Here is a 26,810-nt window from a genome sequence, read left to right on the forward strand (position 1 = left end):
GATAGGAAGAAAAAATCCTTGAAAGTGCATGATGATGACTGTAAAGAAAACACAAGAAGGATCGTACCTGTTATACGAATGTAAAAAAAAATAAATTACGAAATTATTTTCTCACACTTTTTTTGTTGAAAGCAAGAAGACTTTGTGTGTAAAGTGTTTTATTTAGCAGGACACGCACATGATAATCCTTTTCGAATTGTTATTGTAGTCGTCAACATGTGCATGTCTTTCTATATTCATCGTCATCCTCATCATCGTCGTTTTTGTTGTTTTACTTCTTACAATATTTTACCATTTTTATTTTGTATTTCATTTTGAATAAATGTAAACTCGGTCAAATTTAATAAAACACTTTTTGCGTTTATGAGTTTATACAAGTGGACAGCCTGAGTCGGGCCAACTACAACTCGTTATCGTTTGGAATTGTTAAAGGAGGAAAGAGAAAAAGGCAGAAACTTTATTATGATTGCATACCTTAAGGGCTCCCTTAAACTATACTTGTATAGTGAATATGTTGGTGATGATGATGATGTTGATATTTGTCTGTTCTGCATTTTTGTCCATCTGTCTGTCTGCCTGACTATCTGTTTAGTTGCATTTTATATGCTGCTTTGTAGTTTTGTTTCTTCTTTTAAGTGATTTCTTATCCGTAGGATGTAAGGACGCTTGATTATATGTGAATATGAATGAACCAAAGGAATATATGAATGAATGAATGAAGAAACAGTGAATGTGTGTCTGAATTAATGGACGTTTTTTGGTTTCCTTTGGTTCTTGTAGTCGTTGATGATGCATTAATTTTAACCCAAATGGACATTTTAAGATGATAACATTGTATGAAATAAGAGAGTATTTATAAAATTATAAAAGGATCTTAATATCATCTATTCTTATGATATTAAACGAAATAAGGGTTGTTTCTTCTAAACTATACATACCTGACATATTTGTCTTCAAGTCCACTTACATCTTTTCATAGACATTCCTTAAGGAAAAAGGGTTGCATATGATGATCCGTTCTTTGAATTATAAGAAAAGCGGTGAAAAAAACTCATTTGCATAAGCTTTTTTCTTTAATTTATTTTATTTTTTACAGCATCATCGCCTTATCGTCCTTTTTGCTTTGTAGATGTTGTTGTATGGCATTTATAAAGGACGTTGAAAATAAATCGGACATAACTGTGTCCAACAATGACACACAAAGTCCTTTCATTCTTTATTCACGTACATATTGTTCGTTCTTTTTTTTTTTGTAAATGTTCATAAAGGTAAATAGTTTTTTGTTTTGTTATTGTACGAGTACATGCTCGACCGCATCTTTTTCTGTTTTTATTTTTTCATTGTTAAATTGAAATTATGCAAATTAATTTTAGCTCGGTGCTCGGTTCTTCATACTTAGTTATCTAACAAAAGGGTGCTTTTGTATCCCTTATATTTACGTGGACGTTGTCCGAAGGAATGACAATCCTTTCATGAAATTGCTGTTGTTTTTTTAAAAAAGTAAAAATAGCTGCAGAAACGCCTTAGGTGTTGGTCTAAAGATCTTTAGTTATCAACGTCTTGCGGCCGTTAGCATTTATCTTTAAAGAGCATCTATTCATTTCTTCTAACGGTCGTTGTAGAAAAATTATTTCCTTTTCTTCCTCTTGAATTGCTTAAGTAAACACAGCTGTTTTTAAATGCTAAAATGATAAAAGTTTTCTACGATCATAAAAATGATCCTATTTATTCTTCTTGGTGTTCTGTGATTGTTAAGAAAATTCAAAACTTTATTTACATTTGCGGACCAAATTGAAATTTAAAAATTTCATTTATTTCTAACGCTGCCTCATTCCGCAGCAAGCAGTCATTTAAAGCAATCGAATTGAGTTGAATATCACTAGAGTTTTACTTTATGATTGAATTTTTATTAACCGCAACTGCAATTTGCTCTAGCTGTAGTTGTATTTAACAAAATTGCCAATTGCCAGTGATTTGAGTGAATAATTCAAATTTAACAATTCTTGTGTATTTGACTTTATTCGCATTTTATTTTTTTTCTCTTCTTTTCTTGGCAAATTTAACGAGATTGTTGTTAAATTGAAATCAAAATTCCATCAAGTCTATATTAACATTAATTTGCAGTTTTTTTTATAGATTTGCATAATTATTTTGTTTTTTTTTAAGAAAAATTTATTTGATTTTCGTAAACATTTTTTGATTAGATTTAATTTTGTTTTTTAAAGGTTTTAGATGTTTTAACTAAAAGTAAATTTTTTCTGTTAATTTGTATGTATTAGAGTGTCCCGATCAACTGTCTTTTAGGAATCTTTTGCATATACATAGACATTGCTATATACTAGACTATAGATTAAAATCTAGTATATGCTACACACTATACTATAGACTAGAATGTAGACAAAATAGTCTATGGACTAGACTATAGAATAGACTATGGACTAGACTATAGAATAGACTATAGACTCGACTATAGACTAGACTATAAACTAGACTGTAGACTAGACTATAGACTAGACTATAGACTAGACTATAGACTAGACTATAGACTAGACTATAGACTAGACTATAGAATAGACTGTAGACTAGAATATAGACTAGACTATAGACTAGACTATAGACTAGACTATAGACTAGACTATAGACTAGACTATAGACTAGACTATAGACTAGACTATAGACTAGACTATAGACTAGACTATAGACTAGACTATAGACTAGACTATAGACTAGACTATAGACTAGACTATAGACTAGACTATAGACTAGACTATAGACTAGACTATAGACTAGACTATAGACTAGACTATAGACTAGACTATAGACTAGACTATAGACTAGACTATAGACTAGACTATAGACTAGACTATAGACTAGACTATAGACTAGACTATAGACTAGACTATAGACTAGACTATAGACTAGACTATAGACTAGACTATAGACTAGACTATAGACTAGACTATAGACTAGACTATAGACTAGACTATAGACTAGACTATAGACTAGACTATAGACTAGACTATAGACTAGACTATAGACTAGACTATAGACTAGACTATAGACTAGACTATAGACTAGACTATAGACTAGACTAGACTAGACTATAGACTAGACTATAGACTAGACTATAGACTAGACTATAGGATAGACTATAGACTAGACTAGACTATAGACTATAGACTATAGACTATAGACTATAGACTAGACTAGACTATAGACTAGACTGGACTATAGACTAGACTATAGACTAGACTATAGATTAGACTATAGACTGGACTATAGACTAGACTATAGACTAGACTATAGACTAGACTATAGACTAGACTATAGACTAGACTATAGACTAGACTGTAGACTAGACTATAGACTAGACTATAGACTAGACTATAGACTAGACTATAGACTAGACTATAGACTAGACTATAGACTAGACTATAGACTAGACTATAGACTAGACTATAGACTAGACTATAGACTAGACTATAGACTAGACTATAGACTAGATTATAGACTAGACTATAGACTAGACTATAGACTAGATTATAGACTAGACTATAGACTAGACTATAGACTATAGACTAGAATAATAAACTAGACTGTAGACTAAACTATATACTAAACTATAGACTAGACTCACTCTGATCTCTTATAGGAATAACTTTCAACCGTGTTAATGTACTGAACACCAAACCAATTGGTTATCGTGGTAGTAGAGTCGAAGGGACTCCGTCTTGGCACAATAACAATAATAAATTTCCTACCAATGGTTCTATATTTTGATCTTGGTAGAATATCTTAAAACAATTTTTATTTTTGCAATGTTTTTAAAATGGGCCTCAAAAATTTTGAACTGATTACAGAAAAAATAATTCTGAAATTGTTTTGCAATATTTATTATCTTCCCGACGGAAGACGACGGAATTTTTTGACATAGATAATAGATATCGATAACTTCCAGAATGGTAAATGTTTGCAGGGTTTTTAGTTTCACACAATTATAATGTATAATTTTGTAATTGATTAAAAAAAGCAACAACAATGTTGTTAATTTGTGCGCTAAATACAGTTTACACACCTGAGAGATCTTACAACTTGATGCCGCCTCACAAAAAAGGCTCCCAAGTTGTCTGTGTGTATATAAACGTCTGTATATTTATTTGTTGGTTGTGCTACAATGACTATTACATACTTAAAACTTTTGCCTACGGCAACGTGGGTGGGTAATGGAGCGCATAATGCGAATTATGCACGTTGTTGTTACCTTTTGTTATTGTAAATGTATAATTGAGCGCGTGCTCAAGCGCATGCTTTTTTTTTGCAATAAGAAAAACAAACAATATGTAATGAAAACCCAGTGAACCAACCGACCAGGCAGACAGACAGACAGCCAGTCAACGAACAATTCACAATTATTTAAGCTTTTATATAGAAGGAGAAGTGCTTGTTTAAGTGGTGTTAAATTTAATTGTTTTTTGGTCTTCAATGTTTGTTGTTATTGTCGATCTACTCTCCCCCATTAATTTGATTAAATACGAATTTTGTTGGAAACAACTGTCTACCAATCAGTGTGTGTGTAGGTGTTTAAACTTATCTTTTTGTTGTTTTTCAATTTAAATTTTATATTCCTACAGCCTGCATAAACACCAGACAATATTATGTATGAATGAATACAAGAGTATTTGACATTTAATAAACTAGAGTTATAAAGTCAAAAAGTCGCACGCTTTTAGGGCCGTTACAGTAGGCAGTTATTTGTGGTATTCATGGCATGTTGACTCCGGCATTTAACTTTATTTTGCTTATTTCAAACACAAAAGACCACCGACCGACCAACCGACCTACATACAAATTCAATCATGAAACAAATGAACCAACAAAGTAAATCATTTCCTTCCTTTGTGGAAGTAGGCAGCTTAACAAAAAAAGGAAACCTTATTTCACTTATTCGTTAAAAGACTTCAGCATGTGTCTGTGTTTGTTATTGTTGCAAAAATTTATTGTAAATTGCTGTTGTAAGTATGAGTGTTTGTGTTTGTTGTGTGAAAATTTATTAACAGGAAACAACAAAGCAAACATTGCACTCTGTGGGACATAATTTTTTCTCTTTCTATTTGTTTTTTTTTGTTTGCACTAAATATTTCTTTTCTTAAAGGAAACGCTCAACTGCAGCGAAAATTATAGTGTTAAACGTACAAAAGGGTCGATTTTTGCAACTTGTTGCCAATATTAAGATTAATTGAAAAAGGGTTGTTTCCTTTGTAAAATTTGCTAATAATGATATTGTTTTCAAATATTATAAAATACTTATATAGTCACACAATTTCTTAATGTTATAAACCCTCTAATTATTTAAATCTACTACAACAATATATTTTACAGGGATTTATAGTGACGTCATATATACATACATATGTGTGTATGTATATCTTGGGAATTGCAATATGTGTTTGGAATTTAATTAGTAAACATTTTTATAAATTTCACATTAAGACCGCATGCTGTTGACTTAAATGTAAATTATTATACAAATGAAAGTGTTAAAAATTTCTAAGAAGCTGATAAAAAAATAAGAAAAAGCTGTTAACATTTTAAATGTTATAAACATTTTTTTTCAGTGATCATTCAAGAAAACAAAAAAATCACCGCTTTATTATGAAGTTAAAGTGTGCATCATCTTCATTTTAGAGTTTGACATGCTTATCAATTTGACAAAGTGTGCTAATGGCGCTAAATAAATAGCTAAACAATTACTAGCGGTAATGTTAAAGTCTAAAATGAATACACAAAACACAACAATTGTTTATTTAACAAATAAACAACTAAATAAATAAATAACTGAATATATGCCACTGTTGATTGTATGACGGTTTTGTTTTTGTGTTTTTAACTTTATGTCCGTATGTCTGTCTGTCCGTTGTACCTTCATTATAGCGACAAGTTTAAATGCAGATTTAGTAGTTGTAAATTTGATATTTATTTGTATTATTGCTTTTTGTTTTGTTTTTATTTTTCTTTTGATGTTTTTTTCTTTGTAGTAAATTTGGGTTTATTTACTTTTCTACATTTTTTGATTAAAATCAAATAAATTTTATTTGTTTATAATTTTGCTGTAATTTCTTATACAAATTATCTTGCATTTTGCTATTGGTTTTCATAAATTATAAAAATTAAAATTTTTGGCAAACATTTCTTTTGTAAAAAATATATTTTTTTTTCAAAATTTTGATAAACTTAGTGTTAAAAAAAAATTATGTGCAAAATTTGCTTCCAAAAAATCTTAACTTTTTTTACGCTTTTGTCTTAAGTCTTTTGTTTTGTATCGGTTTGCTGATACTTGCCTTTAACTAGTAGATTTCAAAGTTTGAGTCTATTTGATTATGATTATAATTTTTTTAACTTTTTGTTTAATTGTTCAAATAAATGATTGTTTTTGGTCCTTAAACGGTTAACAAACACTTCCATAATTGTTAAATAACACACCAAAAAAAAAAAAAAGAAACACAAACATTTATCAATCATTTTGCAAGTTTTTGCCCATTAAACACATCTTTGGTATTTAAGCTACTGTTGGCAGAAGCTTTATCTACAATATAATTATAGTTAATTGTTATTTCAACATAAATATAAGAAGATGATAAACAGTAACAAAATAATATTAAACAAAAAAACAGTATAATGCAAACAAAATATACTTAATTTAATTAAAACTCATAGACAAATGGCCTTGAAAAATCATAAAAATCTTAAAACTTTATAATGAAATTAAAACATGACAACAACGAAAACACAAAACGCATAAGATTTTAAATTTGAAACAACGAAATAAAAAATAATAATAAAATGTTTGTATAAATAGATAATCAAAAGATTAATAAACATAAATTACACACAAATCATTATAAAAATATTTACAAGCTTGTAGTGCTTATTGTTGTTGTTGTCTATTTTGTTATAATTGATATTTACTATTTACTGCAGACTCATAGACACACGTACAAACTAAAGTAACAAAAATTCAATTTTAATATATACTCTCAGTACAAAAAAGCAAACATACTTACGTTCCATAACAAATCTTTAGAATGTGTAGTATATATGTATGTATATACAGTTCGCTCTGTTGAAAAAAAAATACAATTACAATGCAATTAAAATGCAAATATGCCCACACGTAAATAAAATACAAAAAAAATAATAATAAATAAAACAAATCAATACTTAAAAAAAAGTATTTTTGTATTTGTAACGTTAACAATAAAATTAATAACAAATACAACAGAACAACCAATCATGGTGTCTTAATATAAAAAAACAAAACAACAAATACACTTGATAACAATTTGAATTGCATAAATAAATGGTGTAAATAATTTTTTACAATTTATTATTAATATTGGAAAAAAATTACACAAATTATTGTCTACAAAACAAAAAAATAAAAATTACAATTTGATGTTTTAAATGAAAAATTATAAAATATTTGTAAAACAAAATTAAAAATTTTATTTCAAAAAATTTAAATAAACAAGTTTTAAATCTGTGAAAAAGAACAGCACACGCCAAACAAATAAACAGACACTTTGTATTACTAGTACCATTGATTAATTATAGTTTGAATTTTGAAGGAAAAAACCATACACTCACTCACATACATACATACACACACACACAAATTAAAAGAAATCATTTGTATTTTTGGACAGCAATTAATAATTATTTGTTTAAAAGAAACAAGCAAATATAAATCAAAAATGTATTTTAAACAAAAGACTTAAGAACTAAACTTGATGAAATTTAAATAAATTTTAAATTAAAACTAAACAAACAAAGAATTAATATAAACTAGAATAACATAGAAATCTATACAAACACTTGCATATTAATAACACTAACTAACCACAATTGGTATTTAACCGTCTTAAATGGAAATAAACTAAACTTCCGATTTGTGTCAAATGCACTAAACAACATGGCAACCAACATTCTTTAACAATTACATAATTTAATCTTTTAAAAATGCAGCTAACAGCTTTTAATTTTATTTGATAATTTAACTTTATGTACATTTGTATATTACGGGTTATTTGAATTTATATTTTTCTGATATGACTGTAATTTTTTGTTTCTTATTTTAATCACTTGATGTGGTAATTAAAAATCCACTTATTTACGCATCATCGATCATTTACATACATACAACATATTAATTTGAACATGAATGAGTGGATTAAAAACTTTTTAAGATTTTTCTGAGCTTTTCCTTCAAAAGTTGTAAATAGTAAATAATAATAATAATAATTAAAATATACATTTGTATCTATGTATTTGTATCGTTATAATAGGTTTATTTCTTTTTGCCTGTCTGTCCGTCTGTGGCTTTTTGGTTGCTCGCTGTAAGATTTACATGATCAATCATAAATTTTGTTTAAATACAGCTTTAACACAAGGTTACATTGAAAATGTATTAAAGAAAACAGTAAAAAAATAAAATAATCGAAACCTTTCGCTTTTTGTATGGAAAAAAGCAACAACAGCAACGAATATTAATGATAAATCAGACGGAAGTGCGTATTTTACATATAACACATACATACATCTATTTATAAGAAATTTGTGTGTTCATACATATATACATACATACTTACATGTGTATGTATTTTTTTTCCTCCTGTTAAACATTGTAAACTTTTAGTGTATGTGTCACCTTTTAACCTTGAAAACTTAAATCATAATGTCATAAAAAGATTGAATAAAGTAAAATATAATAAACAACCGTTTTATGCATTAAATTTTTAAATTTTTATTAATTTCATTGTTATAGTTTTTTTTTCTGCCAAGTTGTGGTATTTTTTTTATTATTATTAAGCATTATTGTTTATTTCTCATAATACATTTTGTATGATGGCGATGATTATGATGATAATAACGATGGTTGTGGATACAATATCAAAAGTCATCGTTTGTTAAAGTTTAATCAGCATTGGTAATTGCAATAGCCAACATATAAATAAACTAACAATAACAACAATAGTATAAGCAACAACAACAACATTAAAATACTTAGTAATTATAATAAATACTTTTAATAAGAAAAAAAAAATAACAATTTAACAAATACTTACGAGTATGTAGTAGAATAACAGACTGACCAACCGACTAACTGACTGACTAACTGAATCTACATATAAATTGAAAATTAACTAAAACATACATACATGTTTACAGACTTATTCATACCCTACACTGTGTCATGCTTGTTCCAGATGTTGTTGGTGAGACATTGGTGACTATAGTGGACCATTTAGTATTTTGCGGACTATTCTTTTGAAATATTTAATGGATAGTAATATTCAATTGTTTGGCTTTTTAATGCTCCTTGGACCATGGAGTAGTCTATGACAAATCCATGATTTGTCAAGATTTTATTAAGTAGTCTATGTACTACTCTAATCTACTGTTACTAGTACATGAAGAAGTCTGTGATTAATTCATGGGGAAGACCATTGAGCAGTCTCTTGACCAGTTCGCAGAGTAGTATATAGACATGTCCATGAGTATTCCATGAATTAGTCCACTTAACAGCCTATGGATAAGTTTTTTTAACTAGTCTGTGGACTAATACTAGCAAACGTAGAAACACTCAAATTCAAAATTGTAATTTAATAAAAAATATTTTAAAACGATTTCAAATAAAATAAATCTCATTCGATTTAGCTAAAACTATATTCGTTCTTTACCATATATACACCTGCTTCATTGTTGTAGTTAGTTGTCTTTGTGATATTTAATAACAAATACAAATTAAAAGATATTTTAAATTTTTTGATTTAATTTCATGTGTATGTTTGTGTATCTGGCGGTTTGTTGATGGTGTGAGTGTGTTTTTGTTGCCGTTGTATTTAACTGCAGTCAATGTTCGTTTGTCCTTCAATATATATTTTTTTAAATGTTCACAACACAGATACAAATTAAATACACATATAACACATACTCACACATTCAAATATTCTTAATATTTTATTCTTTAATTATAAAAAAAATAAATCTTATCAATATAATTTTATTTGTTTAAACTACATTGTCTGGTCAGTGTGTTCGAAACGCAATAGGGGGTTTCTTGAGTTGTTAAAAAAAGTTTAAAAGTAAAATTAATAAAGATATTTAAGAATTTCTTAGAAATTCTTAAAGCTTAATTGAAATTTTGCCAAGATCTTTAATTTTTTTTTCAAATCTTGTATATGGTCCTCATTATATTGATCATTCCCTGTAGTTTTTATTTTGTATTTATACATTTAAACATGCTCTCTTATACATTCTTCTGTTTAAGGTATGATAATTTTTTAATTATTTTTTATTACCTTTTGTCACTTGTAATGACATTTTACTATTTTTTATTTCTACTTCATTCTGTTTCGTTTTGTTCTCGTACTCATACAAACAAGTCTCTAGAATAACACATGTAAAAATTTTAACGAACTTACATTAAGAGGACTCCAATACAATGGCAACACTACAATGAAATGTGAATTATACTTTCAATTACAATTTGAAGTAATTGTAATTGAAATTTTGTGAAATACAATTACTTGTAATCTAATCTGTTCTCAAATTTTTATGATTTTTTTCCTAATTATTAAAAGTAATTGTATAAAAATTAAGATAACTGTAATTGGTTATTGCTAATACAAATAATTATTATTGACTATGTAATGAATTACTTAATAATGTTGTTGTTGTAACAGCTCGACTGTGGCAGATAGTTCTTTCCTGGGGAAAAACTTTCGGTTGATACAGCTGTCGCTGGGTTGACAATCTTAGGCTGGGTATGACTCGGGTCGTTCCGGAGCGAATATCCAATTGTCCAAATTGTGGGAACGACACTTCACTTAATAATGTAATCATTACCGCTTAAGCCTTTTTGAATGGGTTTCTAATGTGCCAAAATTGTTATGGGGACCACCTTAATGCACCTAGAAGTCTGGTGTGTTGAAAGTAGTATTGTTATTTGCTGCTGTAGTTGTTCTTGTTAAATTAAATATTTATTTTGCTGCTGCTGCTGTTTTTGTTGACCATTGTAATTCGTTAACAACTATAACTGTTTTTGTTTTTTTATCTGTAACTATGCGCGTGTGCATGTGTGTTTGTATTTTAATTTCTTAATAATTTTATTTATTAGAGTATGATTCATTTCATTTATTTAAGATTTAACATATTCAGTTGTTTTTCTTTATCGTTACGGAATTATTAAGAATTTTGTGGTAAACAAATAAATAAGCAACAACAACTATAACAAGTAACTGCTAGAATAATTAATTTGAATATATAATCATCAATTTAGTTTAAAACATTAACTAATTTGAATAAGCGTCAATAAAACGGCTCTAAATTAAAAACGATTTGGAATTTTTTATCTTTTTTATACATATGTATATATGTATGTACATATGTAGTTCTATTTTAGCATGTGTCTAAATCAGCTTAAAATAGTATGTGTCAATGTGTGGGCAAATTTATAGGAACTATTCGCTATAATTTAGTTTATTTCTAATCAATATGGGTGATATATTCAAACATACAAAGTAAAAGACTTAACACATTTTATTGAAATTAATAGCATTGAGTTTTTATTGTTGTTTACAATCAATCTTCAGATTAATATCAACTATTTGACAGTGTAATAAACAATGTTTGCTTCAGATATTATTGTCTTGAAAGTTATTAATGAACTTAAAAGCCCAGAGAAACATTATTAAGAACATAATCACAAAGTCTTGAACTAAAACTGCCAGTCTTGCCTTTTACTTAAGATTCCTCTGTTTTTTTATTGGTTTATTTGTTATAAATTTCAATTGCTTTTAATAATGCATTTAATTAATTCTTAATTAATTCAACTAATGCAAAATAATGTTATAAATCAAATTATACAATGTTTCTTAATAATAAAACATTAATATGAAACCCGTTTTTCAAATAATCATCCATAACATTTTATTAACAAAAATACCAAATTAATAATATTTAAATCGAACTGAAACAAATAAAAAAATCCCTAAACAAAATTATTTTAACTGGTAAATATAAACTACATTCTACACTCTACCAGTTAGAGGGCTGGTATTGAAAAAAAAAAATAATTTTTATATAATTTTTTTTTTCCAAAATATCTTTTTATTTACAGTTTATTACAAAATTTTTAATTTTTGCCAAAAAATTTCTTTTCAAAATCGTTGCTAAGGCATAAATTTAAAAAAAAACTCTTGTCTCCTTTTAAACCGTCTTCGTCCGTTACTTATTTTAATTTATTTTATTTTTTTATTGTCATTTTAAATTGTTTCTTTTTTTTGTTTTCTTCTTAAACATATTTGCATTTTGCATCACTGCTTTAAATATTTTTATAATTTTTTTTTGTTGCAGTTAATTTGCGTTTATTAAGTAAATCAAATTTAAAATGCCAAATGTTAAACTTGTGTATAATTTATAATTTATCGAATATTATTTGTTTTTTTCTTTCTTTCTTTTTTATTTTAATGTTTTTTTTTGTTTTTTTTTGTGGCGATTTCTAATAGCTGTATAAAACTTAATGTTTCATATGATTATGTGCATAATGAAAAATAATATAAAAAAATTAACAAATTAAAAAAACAACAAAGAAATAATAATAATTTGCACAATTTATGACTTTTGTTAGTAGAAAAAAAAACCAAAATAAAGAAACAATAAAAAATCTCCAAATTCTAAAAAGATTAATAACAATTAACAAAGATTTTTATTTAGTAGAGATGTTTTAAAAATAACGATTATATAAACAATTAAATTTAATAGAAAATATTTTAAAAAACATTTAAACAAAGAAACTTTAGTATCCTTAATTCTAAATCATTATTTGTTTAACTAAGTATTTGCAATCGTTAAAACGATTTAATTGTTTTAAGCTCAAAAGCATACTGCGTAAATATTTGTAAACATTTTGCAGCTTCATTTAAAAGTATCAAAGGATCCTTTTTATTTTTTGTTATTTTTTTCATCAAAATAAACAATATTTAGAAATGATATAAGATTTGCCATTTGTTGCAATGAGTTGATAATAGAAATATTGTTAATAAATACAATAACCTTCATTTCAACTCTAATAAATATGTGTTGACATTTGATGGTTTGAATTTTTTTGTTTTATTTGCTGCTAAAAGGAAATATTGTTTTATTACATTTTTTTTGTTCGTACTGTTGAATAGATTCGCCTTTCTTTTCCTGTTGTCGTCATCGGCTTCCTTTTACAATGTAATAAACAAATTTTTTACGAATGATTAAACAAGAGCCAAAATATTAACAACCAAAAAAATAAAAAATAACATGTGTACTCCACATACAAGACATTTGAGGACAATGAAACAAAGGAAGAAAGAAAAAACCAATAACTACAACCAAATACGTTTGTATGTATGTGTCTAAGACAACAGCAGCTACTGTTTTTATATCATCAAGCTTATCCCGGTATCAGATTTCACTGAATGAAATCGAAAACAAAAAACACCCTTAAGTAGTAAATTCCTTTACGAAACTATCTTAAGACTACTTTAGTCGTAGTGTTGTTTTTATTTTTCATATTTTTAAAAAATAATTTGCATATTTTTGCCTTTAACCCTTTTGCTTTTCTCGTTACTTTTTTATTATTATTATTATTTATTCATTTTATTATTTTTATTTTTGGCTGCTATAAAGCAATAAAAACTATCAATTTTTTTCCTATTTTTTCACCCTTAAAAGGGACCGTGTGAAATACGTTTAAAAGAGTTTTTAACTTAAAACACTTATAAAGTGTAAAAATGTGAAAAAATACAATGTTTTCATAAAAAAATTAAAATATTTAATTGGAAAATACACACTTAAGTTACATTTCCTTAAGGATTTGTAAATAAAAGAAATATATATTTAATTTACTTTTTAAATTTAAAAATAACAAAAACCTTAGACGCCGTACTGTATTAACAAATGGTGATTCCTTAAATTCGGGTTCTACGTCACCAACGCCGTCAACCCCCTCGTCACAAGCTCAACCCATAGCCATGTCTACACATCACCAAAGTAGTCCTCATGAAGTTATAATACATCAGCATAATGGTAATACCTACCAATTGCCGGCTTCATCGGTGGCTTCGCGCTATTTTGAGCATCCCCAGTTGACCACAGTCGTTTCGGCGGCTACGCCCCAAAATTTACTCAGTTTGTCACCCAATGATGGAGCCACACATCCTCACAGTCAACAGCAGCAACAACAACAACAGACTGATGATCCAAATGGCAATTGTATGCAACAGACACAACATCACCAGCAACAACAGCATCAATTGATTGAGGCTGCTGCAACAACTGTTAATTTAAGTTCTCTAGGGACACCGCAATTACATCAGGTTCAAACCTCTAATGGTACAACGTCATTTGTTTACGAATATTATAAAATGCCCGAAAAGGATGGCTCCACAACAGAAGCTGAACTTCACTGGAGGTAAGTTTATAACAATGAAAGTTATTTTTATGATTACAGCAGATCCCTGTTGAAATCATCGGGTAGTAAGTAAGTTGATGTTTTTTTAAATATATGTAAATATTTTTAATTAGCCTCATTTTCACCTCTTCCACTTTTCATTTAACTCAGTTAAGACAATTTTTATATTAAAACTGTCAATATAACTTAAAGTTAAACAATAACTTCCTAAATTGTATTCGGTAAGTGATAAGTAAAGTTCGATAGCTCATCCTCGTATATACATTCATACATATGTATACTTGTATAATGAAAACACGATATAGCCTAGGGTCCACGATTTTATCAAGCCTCCATACAAGTATCCTCTCGGAATATAGTTTAAACCTTGATAATTATGTTGATAAGTTTTTATAAGTTATTTTTATGGACTCAACAATAATGTGTTAATTTCAGGAAGATTAGTTCATAATTATTATCAAAAATTCGTTTGTTTTTAACTTCCAAGTCCAAATCTTACTTTTCTACAGGAATAGTGGAAATATGTTCTGAAAGAATCTATGAGCCAGATTCTGAAACAAACTCAAAATTTACGAGACGTTTTGATGTTGGCTATTTACGATTTGACATAACAGCCGTTTTCTGATTTAATTTTACAATTTATAATTAAATGCCAGACAGACCATGTGTATTTTCTATAATCCTGAACATAATCATAAAAAATTTATTTTTTAATGAATTAATCACAACAAAGATATAATTGTTTTATAAGTTTAATAAAATTAACAGTAGTATTTTATATATTTTTTATTGTAAAAAATACACTTCATTCAACAAAATCCATTCATTAAACACTGCAAAATTATTAAAATAAAAGAAACACGACATTTTTTGCCAAATAAATCGTCTAGTAATAAAAACTAAATTTTGAAATTTTCAAGTCAACAAATTAATCAAAAATGAGATTATTTAAACACAACAGCAGAAACAATAAAATGTTTTTTTTTAATTATTGTTAAAAGACTCGGACCACAAGACACTCCCGCTGGTCATTTGTTTAAACTATTTAAAGTTTAAAGGTTTTGTTGTTGTATGTGATAAAAGTGTTGACATTGGTTTCATTTCAAATTTTAAAAATTACACTAAAAAATCTAAATGAAACGACAAATCTATTTTTTTTTTTCGTAGACATACAAAAAGATACATGGCCATTAGGCTTTTGCTTGTTAACATACATACAAACATACTTGCGACTATGTCCAACAATAACAACAAAATTGATTACAATGTTTATAATACAACAAATAGAAAAAAAAAATAAAATAAAATAATAATAAAACATTAGCAACGAGAAATAAGAGCATTTACTGGAGATATCAGTTATTTGAATCTTATTACCATTAACACTTGCCAAGTGTCGCTAACCTAGACGACTGGAATACAAGGCATCATAGACACATACTCAAGCATCATATAGTGCAGCGTGTGTTTGTTGGTTTCTTTGTCCCACCGTGTGTTTGTATATTATTGTTATGCAGTGTAATGTACACCGGCCATTTGAAAGCCACACCCTTACAAAGTTTTATTTTATTTAATTTTTTTATTTCAGCTTATTGAAAATTACAACAAAACAAGCATAGAAAAACAAAAAACTAATGAAACTTTAAATGAATGTGTATGTTTTAAATGTGTGTATGTATGTAATTGTTGTAGTTTTTTTTTCTGCTGTATTATCAATTGATCATGTTGTTGTATCTTTCAAATAGTTCTTGATCAATTTTCTATAATGTTTTTATTTCAATTTTGTATTATTTTTATTATCCATTTGCCGTTGATTTGCTTTGCTTGTCTATGCAATCACAATGGCGTTCAAACTTTGCGATTGTATTCTAATTTCAGTATTTCTTAAATAGTTAAAAAATAGAGTGTTTATATCTTGAAGTTATATGAAGAAAATTATGTTTGCTCACAGCAAAAACATGGTAATGACTTGAAATTGTAATAATGTTCAAACGATTTCCATTCACCGATTTATGCTATGGTAGTGTATGTACTGAACATAATAGATTAATGTTTTCATTAAGGCATGTTTCCTGAAACGACAACGGAAACGAAATTTCATAAATTTTTAAGATGATGAATATTTAAAAAAAAAAAAAAATCAATATTGCCACATCTGTGGACACCGAGATACCTTATTGCTACATTAATCTCTTAACTTTGGACAAAGATCTGTTGCTTCATTGGGCTGTTTGCGTTATTAATTCTGTGCCGGTCGGCCTCTACTTAAAAAAGTTTAAGAACCTCTGTTAAATCTGACCATTTAACGCCTCGGGCTAATTAGTTATTAGGAATATTTATTGGTATATTAAAGCTATTTGTATTGGTATGTATTTATCTTTGCTGTTGTTGTTGTAATAATTGTAGCATGTGTAGAGTAATGTAGTCAGTCGACACCTACATTTTATTTTAACTTGCTGTTTTATAGTGTGACATTTAGTTGTAAATCATAATCTTTTTCTTAGTTTTATTTCATTAAATTTTTTATTGTATTTAAAACACTCTACTATTAATGTTCTAAATAATATGTATGTACGTGTGTATGTGTATAAATATTTAAACATTTATAAAATACTTTGAATATGCATAAACATGTTAATTTATTTTTTATAAACATGTAATTAAATTGTATACAACAAAATTAAAACAATATTGAAATCATTTTTATTAATCATTTAAGATGTAGATCAATTAAAATTATTTGCAAAAACAAAATAAAAAAAAATGTGAAAATATTTAAATCTGCAAAAAAAGTAAATAAATCTATAAAAGGGCACGTGTTGCGGAAGTTATGCAAATTAAAAGGTCGTTTACAATCTAAATAGTATCATAAACAGTTTTGTCAAATACATTTTAATATTTATAGAAAACACTCCCTAATAGCAAAAAATTATGATTTGAACTGTGAATATTTCGTAATATTTTACTAACTTTATAAACAGCTCATTATGTAGGAACTTTTTATTTTAATTAAAGTTTTATTAAGAAAATTATTTAATAAATAGTTACGTCATTATTAACCTTGTTTCTTTTTCTTAACACTTGTCTCCTTGCTTTACTGGATTTGCTATAAAAATATAACTTTTTCTTATTAAATTTGTATTGGAGTTTGTGTGCATTTGTTTTTAAATTTCCAATAATTTTGTGCTTTTTTAATGTCATCTTAAATCCTCTTTTTAAAATTTTTTTTAATTTAGTCTCTTTTATATTTAATGTCATAAATTGTGCTTTTAATTAACTCTTAATACATACCTGAGTCAACATTTAAAATAATGACATAAAAACACATTTTATTCAAGCCAAATTGTATGAGTCTTTAGAAAGAAATTATAAAAACGAAAAATTTGATTTAAAATATATTTTCAGTTAAACGAAATAAAAATTAATTTAAATCAAGGCAAAAGTTCAATAAAAACCTTGTTTTTGTAAATTTGCTTTAAAGAAAGTAACAAAATGTAAGGAAATTAATTGAAATAAATTTTTAAAATTTTTCATTTTAAACAACATTTTTGAAAATTTAAAAAAATGAAATATTAAGCCATTTTTTTCTATACAAAATTTTAGAATTTTTTAATTCTTTAATTTTTTAATATTTCAAATTAGAACAATATTTCTTTGCATATTTTTTTTCTTCTCAAAAACGTTCGAATTTTTCTCTTTCGAAAACTGCTTTTTCTTCAATAAATTCTTTAAAAGAAATTTTTGTAAAGTTTTTTTCTAAAATATTATCTATTTTTAAGTTCCTTATAAAATTTTAAAAATTATTTTTTTTAATTTTCTGTTTCTTTTGATTTTTTTTTAATTTCGAAATTAAAAAGCTTTTCAAAATTTTCATTTTAGTAAATTTTTAAACTTTTTATTCATTTAAAATTATATTAATTTTAAAAAATTATTAAATTTTCCCTTTTTAAACAATTTTCTATTTCTTTAAAACAAAATATTAAAGTATATTATCGAAATTTTGTTGTCTTTAAAAATTATTTGATTTTTTTTTTTAATTTTAAAATTTTATATTTTTTAGAAAACTTTCGAAATTATCATTTAACTTCATCTCTTTTTAAAATTTTGGTTTAAAACATATAAAGTTTAACTCCATGATCTCTTTTAATCTGCTGTACTTTGTAGTTTTCAATTTTAACTTTTTCAGTATTTGAAATCCTTAATTCGTCTATATTTCTATAAACATTAGCATCTTAATTTCTTTTAATTTTATTTAGTATTTAAACTGAAAAACAATTCTAATTAAAAGACAAAAATTGCAAAATTATGTTATGAAAATAATTGGCAATATTGCAGCTACAAAAACATTAATTTATACGACTAATTTGTTTTTTTTTTAATAATATTTAGTTGATTGTTTTTGTTTTATCAATTTGATGCGTTAATGGCATTTAATCCCATTAACAGACACACGCTAACTTTTTCAAATATTACTACATGTAAAATAAAATTTTAAAGGAGGAAAAAATTTTTTCAAATCCTTCTCACATATTTATATGATTTTTTTTTTTTGGCTGGACTATGTATCAGACACTTTTTAAAAAGTGTCGTGACTTCATAAAATCTTAAAAATTATGAAAGACATATTTTTTTCGTTCGTAAAAAAGTTGCAAATTCTTTGTATTGGTGTTATATGGATGAAGATGATGATGCTGGCAAAGCCTAAGATGTTGATAATAACAATAATGATGACGATGGCTACCGCATACTGAGGTTGCAACCACCTGCTGCTGTTGAAATCAGTTACCAATAAAATGTTGAAAGGAAATATTCAATAAGACTGACGCCTTAAAAAAATGTTGATTTGAAATTCGCTGCTTTTAATTGTGTTGCAACACTCCCTGCCACATGCATACTGGGATACATCCATTGATAGGGTTTTAATATTCCTTTTGCTGGTTTGGGGGGAAAATAAAAATATGCAACAAATAAGCATTTTTATTGTTAAGACAGTTTGGCTGGGGATTTGTTTAAAAGTTTTTTTGTTTTCTAATTGAAACGGAAAAAAAGAAAGGAGACAAAACAAAACCTAATAAAAAAAGGAACAACTGACGTTCTGTTTAATCCCAGCTTAATGAAATTGATTCCCAACCAGTCACATCTCATCAATGCAAAGCAGTTCATAGCATAGAGCAGAGTAGCATAGAGTAAATAGTTTAACATTTATAATGATTAGTCGATTGGAAAACAAAAACAACTAAAAAAATTATAATGAATAAATAAAAAATATACAGAAAAAAGAGTAGTAAGAATCACTAGAGATTTGCATATTTTTTTGTTATGCTTTGCCATGTGATATGCAACCCTTTTTTGCTGTTTTACTGCTGCCGCTTATACACATATTGCATTCAGCATTGCTGATGCTGATAATGCAACTGTAGACAAGATAAACATCAACAAAATTTTTTTTTTTTTTTTGAAATACAAGCAAAAGAATTTAATTTCCTTCTGACTTAAATGAGATGTGTAAAATCTTAGAGATGAAATTTTAAAGATTTTTATCTTGATTTGTTTGCAACTTCAAACAGAAACTGAAAAAAGTACGTTAAACTTAAAACGATGATGATGATGACGATGGCAAAAGTGATTTTCCAAATAAGATAACAACGACACGGCAAAAGTAAAAACAAAAAAAAAAAAAAAAAGAAAATATGTAATAAAATTGAATCTTTAATATTGTACACGAAATTGTACTGTTTTTTCTTTATTTTATTTTATATTATTTTATGGTAGATTTATTATTTTTCTCAAACTATAAAATGACCTTCTGTGTTAAAATAATTTTATTTTTAATTTTGTGTTGCAGCAGTTTTTTTTAAGTTGATTTTTTGATTTAGTACAATTTTGAAATAAAAATAAATTCTGGTAAAAAAAACTAAAATAAAACGGTTTAAAAATAATGTTAAATAATATGACTTGTTATAAATATGTACACATTTATGTGTGTATGTATCTATGTTTGTATCTCTTTAGTTTGTGGTATATACACACATAAATGTGTGTAGATACATACACACATTTATGTGTGTATGTATCTATGTTTGTATCTCTTTAGTGTGTGGCATTATTGTGTTGTATTATATTTGAACGGTTTATTGGACTTAAAGAAATCTTTTTAATGTCTTTTTTTTTTTTGGTAAAAAAATTAAGAATTAATTGAAACACACATAATTTTAATTATCTTTGCGAGTAAGTGTTTTGTGATTGTATATGTGTGTGTTTTTTTCATAACTTTACAAAAACTACATGTTTGTATGTCCAAGTGTTTAATGTTGTTTGTATTTTACGTGTATCGCCTCTCTGAAGCATGGTTTAATGTCATTAAACCATAAAATCCATAAACCTTCTTTCGACAAGCTTCCTTGACAGCAACAGTAACAACGACAACAACAACAGTAGCAGCAAACAGCACATTTACACAAACTATTTTCGTGGAAATGTTTCTTTATTTATTCTTGGCATTTTTTTCGTACAAATTGCTCCACATTATAAAGACCACAGTAGTTTGAAATTATGTTTTTTTTTTTCTTTTTTTATACATTTTTAATTTAAGCTTCTTTATTGTTATTATTTTTTACTTTTTATTCTAAAATTCTATTTAAAACTGTGTAAATAAGAAACGTTTATATACGCAATAGCAATTTTCGTTTTTTTTGTCACATTTTTTTTAAATGTCGTCGTTTTTATAAAAGTGTTATAGAGTTGCTTAAAGTGTGTTTTATTTCATTTGTTGTGATGACCTTTTCCATGCTCCTCTATGTCATCTATCCATTTATACCCGTAATGTTCGGTTAGACAAACTCATACAGTTACAGTTTTCTATGGAAAAGTGCGCAAATCATTTTTTTATTTGTAACAGCAACAACGTAGTTGCGTTAAAATTGTTTTAAATGTTATTTTTTTTTTACTTTTTAGCTTTTTAGTTCATAAGAATTTCTATGAGACCATTTTAGAGTACATTTATTTTTTATTTAGAAATTTATTTAATGGAATTGAAATTATATTGTTGGAAAAAAAGTTAAGTGTAAACTTTGTATGTATATGATAAATCCTATTAGTTATTGGTTAAAAGCAGTCTTGGGAGGTTTTGATTCATGTCATTTACTAATTTTATAGATTTAAACACTAATTATTTTGAAAACTTAATTCTCGTTAATCCTATTTCTGTGCCTAAAATGAAAAATTGCATACTTTTTATTACTACTTTCCATAAAGAAAGAATTTATTGCCCACCGTTTCATCGATCTTACAAAGGCGTGGATCCAGAAAAATTTTGATACAAGATACATATGTATAAAAATGAGAAAAATTCAAATAATTGAAAACACTTGAGCTGGATTCGCACCTGATCTAACACAAATATATGATTGAATATGGAATTTTTTGGTACTATTTCCTTTATAAAATGGTACTTTTTGTATTTTCTTTAACATTGAACCTAGAAACATAAAATTTAACATAAATTAATGAAAATCTATCAGAGGTCACTCTTTGGTACTTTTTCCATCTTCAAAGGGCACTTTTTGTATGTTCTGTAATATGAAGCCAAAACCCTAGATAATTTCACATACACTGATTCATTAATAGAGAACTTTTTACTATATTCCTTAACTTATAAACATATGTATATTTTAACATGATTGCTGTAGGAAAAGACTCTTTGGCATACACATAGAAACATAATAATATTTTTATAAGTGACACTTTGTGGTACTTTTTTCATTCTTTGAATTGTACTTTTGAAATTTCCTATAATGTATAACCAAAGCTTCAGTCATTTCCAGTACAGTAGGGCTTAACCTAATCTATTAATATGTATTTTATTCGCAAATAGTTTTCAAATTCTTAAACTAATTGGCTGAAGAATACATTTCCACATTCGATGCCATTTGTAGCCAATTAATTATTAATCAATATATAAAATAAATGGATAAACATTTGTTTGCAATTAGTTTTAATTTATTCATAAACTATAAAAGTTAATTAATTTGAATACAATGGCAAAGCGCAGAATTGTCTTTGTTGGCTGAGCTAGATACGAGTGTTAGTTACTACACTTCAGTCCATTATTGTTAGTTTTCACTGTTTTAAACACAGTGTGTGAAAAAACAACAATTATTAAAAAATTCCCATAAACACCTGTATGATCACCAATACTATCTTATAATTATACATTTTTATACCCTTTATCATGGTAATACAACTATAAGTTAGTCATAGCGTTTGATCATTTATCAAATGAAATAAGCTTTTTGAAGTCCTCCATGTAAACTATATTTTTGTTTACTTTTGGAACAGTTGATCCTGTTTTGAAAAAAATATAAATTTTGAAAATTTGTTATTGAATGAATGTTTTTTTTTTTTTTTTGTTTCAAAACCGAATTTATAAATTAGTTTCAAAAAAAAAATTAAATTTTCATATTAAAATAAAGAAGGGTGTATAAAAAATTCGTTACAAACTCGTTTTTAATTCGTTTATTTGTTGTAGATGTTGTTGTTGTTGTTATTAATATTACTGCTGATTTGTTAAATTTCCACACCCTCAGTTCTTCTACTGAATGAATCTTGTTCTCAACAAGTGAAAAAAAAGATAAAATTTTTTTAGACCAGATTCTCTGGATTACAAGCAACAAGTATGTTTTTGTTTTATTATTATTTTTTTTTTGTTTTCATTTCTTTTTGTTTTGTAAGCAGATCGTCTCTATTGTTGTTTTTGTTGTTATTTTGCGAGTTGAATATTCAAGATTTGTGGCATTAAATTGTTGACGCGTGCCTGCTTGCATTTTTTGTTTGTTTTTATTGTATGTGTGTGTGTGTTTTATTTTTTTGCGAAAACTAAAACATGATTTTGTGGTTCGTTGGCTGATTTCATGTGCTGTTACTATCAAGACTATTCTGCCTGTTATGTTGCTGCAGCAGTTTTTTTTGATTTTGATTGATTTTTATGCGCCACAAAGGAGAGCCTTTTTTCCCAACAACAACGACAACAACATGAGCTATGAAACCAACTCTAAAAATAACATGTAAGACCACTATTATTTACAACTAATGCTGCATACATACCACTTGTTGCATGGTTAGTTTTTCCTTATTTTGTTAAAAAAATTTCAAACAAATGAAATTTTTTTTTTAGTATTGAGTGTAAAATAAAATCAACCAAACAACAACAAAAATTATAGGAGCGTGTTTAGAATTGTTTATTTATGTTTTATAAGCAGAAACTAGCAACATTCACACTTAATTTTTCCATTTTGTTTCATTTGGCGAACTCTATGCAACAATATTCGTTGTCTACAACATTGTTTTTGTGAAGGTAAATAAAACAAACAAAAAAACAAGTTAGTTTAATGTTTTGGTTTTGTTGATTTGTTTTACAGTATTTCAAGTTCAATTAAGTTGTTATATGAAGCGATTTTTTTGTTTTTGTGATTTCTGCAATTGTGCAGTGGTAAGTAGTTGTTTGCTAACAACCAAACACTACTTGCCATCATTATTAGCAACATTATCCTCATTATCAGCATTATTGGCATTGGCATCTCTTTGGGTAACTAACTGAGCCACTGCAGCAGCAGCGGTTTTCGATATCGATTGTCATGATGTGCTGCTTGCCTGCTGCTCCTAGTTAGTTGGTTTGTTTGTTGTTTGGTGTCTTCTTATTAAGCAATAGACCATAAAAAATATACAACTAAACAATTATGATCATTATCACCATAATTGGAATAAAGTTTAAAAAACCAACCAACAACAAACAACAAGAAAATTGTAAAACAAAAAGGATTTTATTACCAATTTTAGCAAATGCTTAAACTAATTGTAAAGTGTCAATGTACAATTATAATAAAATGATAAAATTAAAAACATTAAAAAATATTTCACAATTTCCTTTTTCATTCGACCAAATTTGTTATAGGTATACCAGAAAACATTCAACTTAATTGACCATTGGAATGTCTTTATTACTACTGCTGGTTGGAGGATGTTTAAGGCCATCATCATCACCATTGTCATCTCACTCACCATCGACAAAGGCAGAAAATGAAACGAAAAGAATTTTCATTTACTACTCGCATTTAATGAAAATATTTAATGTCTGTGTTTATGGCAAAAAGTGTTAAATAATTATTTACAATTAGAAATAAATAAATTTATGGCAAAAGAGTGAAAATATGTATATAAATGTAAAAATGCTTTGTTAAACTATATAGTAACTAGTGGAATGGATAATAGAAAAGCACAGAGTTGACCTTGAGTTTATAGATATTTTTAGATTTGAAAAATTTATAATTTTTAAAGCAGGGATTTTTTAGAATTTAGTCACAATGTTATTCCAAACATTACATTCATTAAAAACATTAATTTTATAACTACAGGATCTACATGTGGCCTTATATAGGTCAGTGTTCTAGTCTGATAGATGGGAGGTGGTAGGTTCGATTCTCACTTGATCCTTTCCAATAAACTTTATGCAAAACTAGCTCACATTTTTATGAAAAAATAGAAATGAAAATAGAAAATAGACAAAAGATAACCCATATTTCGTTAATACATAAAAGTAAAATTTTCCAGAAATTAACAGCTAAAAAATATTTTTTATTAATTTTTTTTTGAAAAAGGAAAAATTTCTTTAATTGCATAATACGTACCTATGTATGTGTGTTTATATTTATATGTTATTTTCAAATGTTTAGGCAAGAAAAACTAATTTTAAAATTGCTTACAGGTAATGTTGTTTGTGACAAATTTTCTGTTATAATAATTTAATAAAATTATAAGAAAAAAAAAAACATTTCAGTTGACAGTGTAGAAAAAGAAACTAAACGGACAATTAAAAATAATAAAAAATATATTTGTGCAATTTTTGTTTTTGATAATTTTGTTGTGAAGTGTTTCGCATATTTGTTGCATAAAGAATTTTAATTACTTAATTTAACATTTTTTCTGTTTTTTTCTCTCTCTTTTTTTGTTTTATTTTCTTTCTTTTTGTTTTTGTTGGTGTATTTCGCAATAATTGTTGTGTTTAGTGCTCCCAGTGCAAAGCTAAACGGTCAAACCACACCTCTTGATGTGTCGAGCCTATCGCAAAACGAGATACAAGGCTTATTGCTTGGCTCACACCCATCAGCAACAACGGCTGCTGTGGCGGCTGCTGCCGCAAATGTCACCACAACAACAACTCTAGCACAACAACAGCAGCAGCAACAACAACAACAGCAGCAGCAATCAACCATAGTTAGTGCAGCTGGTGGGGGTACGGGTACAGTGGTCATAACAGCTGATCAACATCGTCAACAGGCCACTACGACCACGATAAACATTAAAAGGGAACCGGAAGATTTACGTAAAGATCCTAAAAATGGTACCGCTAGTAATGGCTCAACAGCCAGTAGCGGACAAAAGGTGAGTGTATGTAACGTCCTTTTTTAACGGTGACACAGAAACCTCTCAAGTCACTTGTTATTACGAAATAAACAATAAAAAAGGAACTTTAAAAAGGATGTTGAACAAAAAAGGATTTTCTTTCAACAACAGGTGTTGAATAGGATGTTGTATATTTTTAATAATTATATTTAATTAACAATTAAAAAAACTAAAAGGACGCCACACGCATTAACCAGTTTTGTTGCAAGCCGAAATGGAAATTTTTCAAAAAATTAAATCCACAACTTTGCTTCATCCTTTTTTTTACTAGATATTAGGTATATTTTTTTATAATAATTGTATGTGTATTTGCATTTCGAGCGACAAAATAGAAAAAATCGTATTAATTTTTAAATAAATTTCCATTTATATTATCCCATCCAATCCATCCATCCATTCATCTATCTATCCATCCATCCATCCGTATGTGAAAATGTGCAGAATGCATTTGGAGTAGTGTATTTGTGCGAGTGTTTGTAGCTTTGCAATTGGCTTAGCTTAATTGTTCATTCGTTCAGTAATTCATTCATTCATACAAGCATTCTCACAATAAAACATTCATACATACATACATTAATATATTATATGAGTTTTCTTTTTGTTGTTGTTGTTATTATTATTTTAATTTACTCTCAATGTCTAGTTTCTGTTTTTTTGTTTTTGTTGTATGCAGTGGTTTGGAATCACTAGCAAAACGTTTAGCTATTGGCTAAATAAAATAATTTTCGAAACTGTCATACCGTCTGTGTGTGCTTGAAAGCCAAATAAATTTATAACTGTTATACCCAGTAATAGCATCTCTCTTTCTCTCTTTAGTCAATGCTGACAAAGCAACAACTACCATCTCTTT

At 27.1% G+C, this 26,810-nt stretch overlaps 1 protein-coding gene across 5 annotated transcripts in view; it reads left to right on the plus strand.

The window, feature by feature from the left end:
* The window catches only part of LOC111687328 (protein grainyhead), a 121,756-nt gene that overhangs the window by 62,256 nt on the left and 32,690 nt on the right, over nt 1-26,810 (plus strand). For 4 of the 5 annotated variants that reach the window (XM_046954638.1, XM_046954640.1, XM_023449773.2 and 1 more), the window contains one exon: nt 25,564-25,939. In XM_046954638.1, coding sequence (XP_046810594.1) covers nt 25,564-25,939 — 376 coding nt within the window. Of the gene's footprint in view, nt 1-13,969; nt 14,504-25,563; nt 25,940-26,810 lie in introns of all 5 variants that reach the window. The other variant, XM_046954641.1, reaches the window with a different exon arrangement.

The sequence above is a fragment of the Lucilia cuprina genome, chromosome 6, assembly GCF_022045245.1.
Source record: "Lucilia cuprina isolate Lc7/37 chromosome 6, ASM2204524v1, whole genome shotgun sequence".
In the NCBI taxonomy this organism is placed as follows: Eukaryota; Metazoa; Arthropoda; class Insecta; order Diptera; family Calliphoridae; genus Lucilia; species Lucilia cuprina.